General features: G+C 52.3%; 1 protein-coding gene across 1 annotated transcript; it reads left to right on the plus strand.

Annotated features, from left to right (window-relative positions):
- The first annotated feature begins 1,874 nt into the window (after positions 1-1,874).
- Positions 1,875-3,894, plus strand: LOC123411287 (NEP1-interacting protein-like 1). Its single transcript, XM_045104220.1, has 3 exons — positions 1,875-2,339; positions 2,700-2,783; positions 3,433-3,894. The coding sequence occupies exons 1-3, from the start codon at positions 2,016-2,018 to the stop codon at positions 3,721-3,723; spliced, it is 699 nt and encodes a 232-aa protein (XP_044960155.1). The 5' UTR covers positions 1,875-2,015; the 3' UTR covers positions 3,724-3,894.
- Positions 3,895-4,459: the final 565 nt, after the last annotated feature.

The raw sequence follows: 4,459 nt of genomic DNA on the forward strand, positions 1-4,459 counted from the left end.
TTCCATCGATGACATAATTATGAAGGTGTGCCAAGCATTTGATCAGTACCCCGCCGAGAGATGCAACCGGATATTTCTCACTCTACAATCTTGCATGCGTGAGGTTCTCAAGGATAATGGAGGTCAACACTACAAGGTGCCGCACATGAGAAAGCAAGTCCTTCAACATCTTCATATCTTACCGGTGACGTTACCTTGTGATCGATCCATCGTGGACAAAGCGAGGGCATTCTTAGTTGAGTAGTGTTGTTTTGTCTTGTTGATGTAAGATTAGTGCTATGTTGTCTTGTTGATGTAAGATTAGTGCTATGTTGTCTTGTTGATGTAATGGGATCATGTAATCCATCTTTTGTTGCAATGAGAATGAACATTTGGTTCGAAAGAAAAATACTCCAATGATCGATAACAAAATTAACATCACATGATAAAAGTGACATCCACTACTTGAACCATCTATGCATCATCAGCACTACTCGATGATCAGTGTTGGATCATTTTAAAATTTCCTTCAGTTCATCCTTAGTCAGAATATCTCGATAGCAAATGCTCATCAGTTCTAGCCTGACCTCTTCTGCGCCGGGAGGAACAGAGAATTGCTCGATCGGTGGCAATGGGTCGCCATCGACCATCTCGCCGCACTTCTGTCCGTCGTAGATGCCACTATCATCCACGAGCGCATGTTGGCCGTCCTCGTCCTCCAGGTTGGCACCATCCACCTTCATGCCCCTCACGGCGAGCGCGTGCAGCAGTTCGGTGAGCTGTTGCACCTTGTCGGTCAGCTTGTTCACCTTGTCGACCAACGCATGCACGACGTGCTCAAGTGCGTGGACGCCACCGTCCTTCAGGTGCATGCTGCACTCCGCGAACGCGCCGCCTTCCACGACTGCGTCGCCGTCCGTGGGCGCACTGCCTTCCATGACTGCGTCGCCATCCGCGAGCGGCAGGAGGCCACTATCCGCAGACACGCTGCCTTCCATGACTGCGTCGCCGTCCGCGAGCGGGAGCACGACGCCGTCCGCGAGGGCGCTGCCCTCTGCGAGCGAGAGAACACCACTGCTCGTGAGCGCACCGCCTGTGGGGAGCACGCCTCCGTACACGAGCTCGCTGTCGTCCACGTCGAGCAAGCTGTCTTCCGCGAGCAAACTTTCATGCATGGACTCACTATGCTCTACAGGTTGGCTGTCCTCCCACAACCATGATGGGTGGATTTCATCCATAGAAATGGAGGGGATGTAGAGGAGAAGGGAGAGTGAGATGTGGAGAATGGGAGGGTGAGATGAGACCCGTGGGAAGGAGAGGAAGAGGTAGGCAGCTGGTTTCCTTGGGAAGAGGCGGTGGCTGCGGCGCTGTACATGGAAAAGAGGCGTTGGCTGTGCATGGGAAAGAGACATGCAATAATTGGAAAGGAGGGGTAAAGTTGGAAACAACAGCCAAGAAAAGCTAGTACGCAGAGCATTGAGGGAAAAATCAACTTTTCTTAAACGCAAAGAAAAAAGGACCGGAGGGAGTACTGGGGACTGAATTTACCAAGTCCGGATGTAGAAGCTCTAACCTAGAAGAAACCTACGTCTACAGAATCACCCATCTTAATTCATCTAGGTCCCAGCCTCCCAGGATACCGTGACTGCCGCAAACGATGGGGTCGAGTGCTGCTAAGCTGAATAAACAAGCTACACAGAGGCACGAGCTCGTGCACTAGACCCACCGAAACAGAGCCGAGAACACAAGCGGCCCACGCCACGCCGCAGCCGCAGCCGCAGCGAGGACAGGACAAAATCAAAACCAGTGGCGGCCTCACCACCGGACCCGACCACAGATTTCCTCTCACGTTCCCGCGCCGCTATTTATACACACGACCCCGCTCTCCTCGTCTCCACTACCATCCTACTCACCATCACGCACCATTCCCTCTTCTCCCCTCCGCGCCACCGGCGTGCGTGCGTGCGTGCGTCGTCAGTTCGCTCCAGCTCAGTTGAGTTCAACATCCGGCTTCTCGGTTCGGTCTCCCTCCCGCGATGGACACGTCGGCGTCCCCTGGTCCCAGCTCGTCCGCGCCGGAGCCCCGGCAATGGCCCGGCGGTCGCCCAGGGCTGGGGTCCGTGGCGCTTGAGCTGGCCTGCAAGGTGCTCTGCGTCGTGGCGACCTGCGCCTTCGCGGCCGTGGGGTCGCTGGTCGGTGCGGTGTCGGGGTCGGTGATCGGGCTGGCGACGGAGAGCGGGGTGGTGCGCGGCGCCGGCATCGGCGCCATCTCCGGCGCCGTCTTCTCCATCGAGGTCGCTGAGTCGTCGCGGGACCTCTGGCACACCAGCGACTCCGCCGTCTGGAGCGTCCTCTTCATGGTACGTATATCACTGCATTGCCACCTACCCTTCTCCATTATATACCCACGGAATGGAGCAGTTTCTCGCACGATGCGACGCGATCGCCTCCGAGACGAGGCGAGTTTTGCAGAATTCAGAGCACTCCGCTGCCCTGTTTCTGTAAACGCGATTGAATTTCATGGTATGCATGGGCTATGTTATTGATCATAATAAAAACATCAAAATGATGTCGACTCTCGACTCTCCGAATCGAATCTGTACTTTGTTATTGACGAGGCTACCACTGTTCAGCATTTGTCAGTGACGCACGTCGAGGTACATGGAGTTATGGAGAGTGGCTTATTACTGACCGTGTTTGTACTACTGTACGACGTGCAGGTGGACATCGTCCTCAGCCTGCTGAGCGGGAGGCTGGTCCGCGAGAAGGTGGGGCCGGCGGTGCAGAGCGCCGTGCAGAGTCAGGTAGAGCCTCGACCTCAGCCCGAACGAAAATCATGGCGCACCATGCTTGATTTAAATACCAGTATTTAATAAGGCTCTTTACGACGCGCGAGTGATCAACCACTCCAATTAATTAACCAATCTCCCTCAGCATACATACTTACTCCACCATCATGAGGTGACTGTCACTCTGTCAGTGATAGCTCATATGCATTGTCTAGTGGAGTAGTATGTAGTAGTACAAGCTATTGCTATCTTCAGACACAAGGATTTCTTGTGAGGAAATCCATGCACAAGAGAAGACAGCAACCTAAAAAGGGCTTCTCTTTTGGTAACAAACATGGGTGGTTACAAAGGTGCTATCCTAGTGCAAATCTTGTAGATCACTCGCTGAGTCACACTCGCTATAAGTCGTAGTTATTGGGGTGAGCTCATCACCCATAAGTGTTAAAAATATTGCATCGATGACGGCATGGTTAACTAACACCGGTTTTACGCCCATTTTCTATTCCATGTGGATCACAACAAATTAGATCGTGTCACAAGGATAAGATTAAAAAAACATGTCAACACAGCTCAAAAAAACATACATAATGTCGATAGCGTTTCACATTTTCACCGTCAGTGTCGGCATTACATAATTATTAACCACGCATACATTGGCATGCAGATAAGCGCCATCAGCGCGCCGTTCACGGAGCCCAGTGACCTGTTCGAGACCGGCGGCGCGAGGGGGCTGCCAGCGCACGCGCTCCGGCGGCTGCCGGCGATCAAGGTCGGCGCGGACACGGCGGTGGACGAGGCCGGGGAGGCGCTCTGCTGCTCGGTGTGCCTGCAGGACCTGGAGGTGGGCGAGTCCGCGAGGCGACTGCCCGGCTGCCGGCACGTCTTCCACGCGCCCTGCATCGACCGCTGGCTCGTCAGGCACGCCTCCTGCCCGCTCTGCCGGCGAGACATCTGAGCCCGGCAGGGCACCGTGGGTCCATCTTGTAATTAAAATCGCCATTGTTCACCGTGCGTCAGGTGCCCGTAAGGGGACCGGCGGCAAAAGAAGCCACTTTGTGTAGCGATGCGTGAATGGATTGGGAATGTGAACTTGTGGATAAGAAACAAAGAATTTGTTCGGGGCTCATACGGCTGTCGTTCTGATCTCAAGATTGTTTGCACGTTCTGATTTATTGCACGCACGCCGCGCGCACACGAACTGCAAGACGACACGAGGAAAGCTTAAAATAAACACGCAATCTATATCTATCTCAACCGACTCGCCGTTTCACAGACCGGTTTCTGAATACTGTGGGCTTTAGGCTGTTCATAGTGGAGAGTAACATATAGTATTATCATGCATATGTTATGATTGTATGATACTATCTTCGTAGTGCATAGTAACATAAACTAGTATCATAGGTGATCTCATTTATTGACATGCATGACACATAGTAGCATTTAACATGTTACGGTATCTACCTATGTTACTCTAATCATCTCTTTTCTTTAATTACTTGTCACATCACCATGTTTGTTAGTCACAAGACTATGTTACTATCTATGATACCCCACTATGGCCAGCCTTAGAGCAACTCCAATCGAAACAAACAAACGTCCGTTTGGATCATCCGTCTGCTTTAAAATTTAAGTCGATAATGGGTCCAACGCATCGATCCATATTTATCTGCATGGTCAGGTAGTCGCCGAGT

This window comes from Hordeum vulgare, chromosome 1H (genome assembly GCF_904849725.1).
Source record: "Hordeum vulgare subsp. vulgare chromosome 1H, MorexV3_pseudomolecules_assembly, whole genome shotgun sequence".
Lineage (NCBI taxonomy): Eukaryota > Viridiplantae > Streptophyta > Magnoliopsida > Poales > Poaceae > Hordeum > Hordeum vulgare.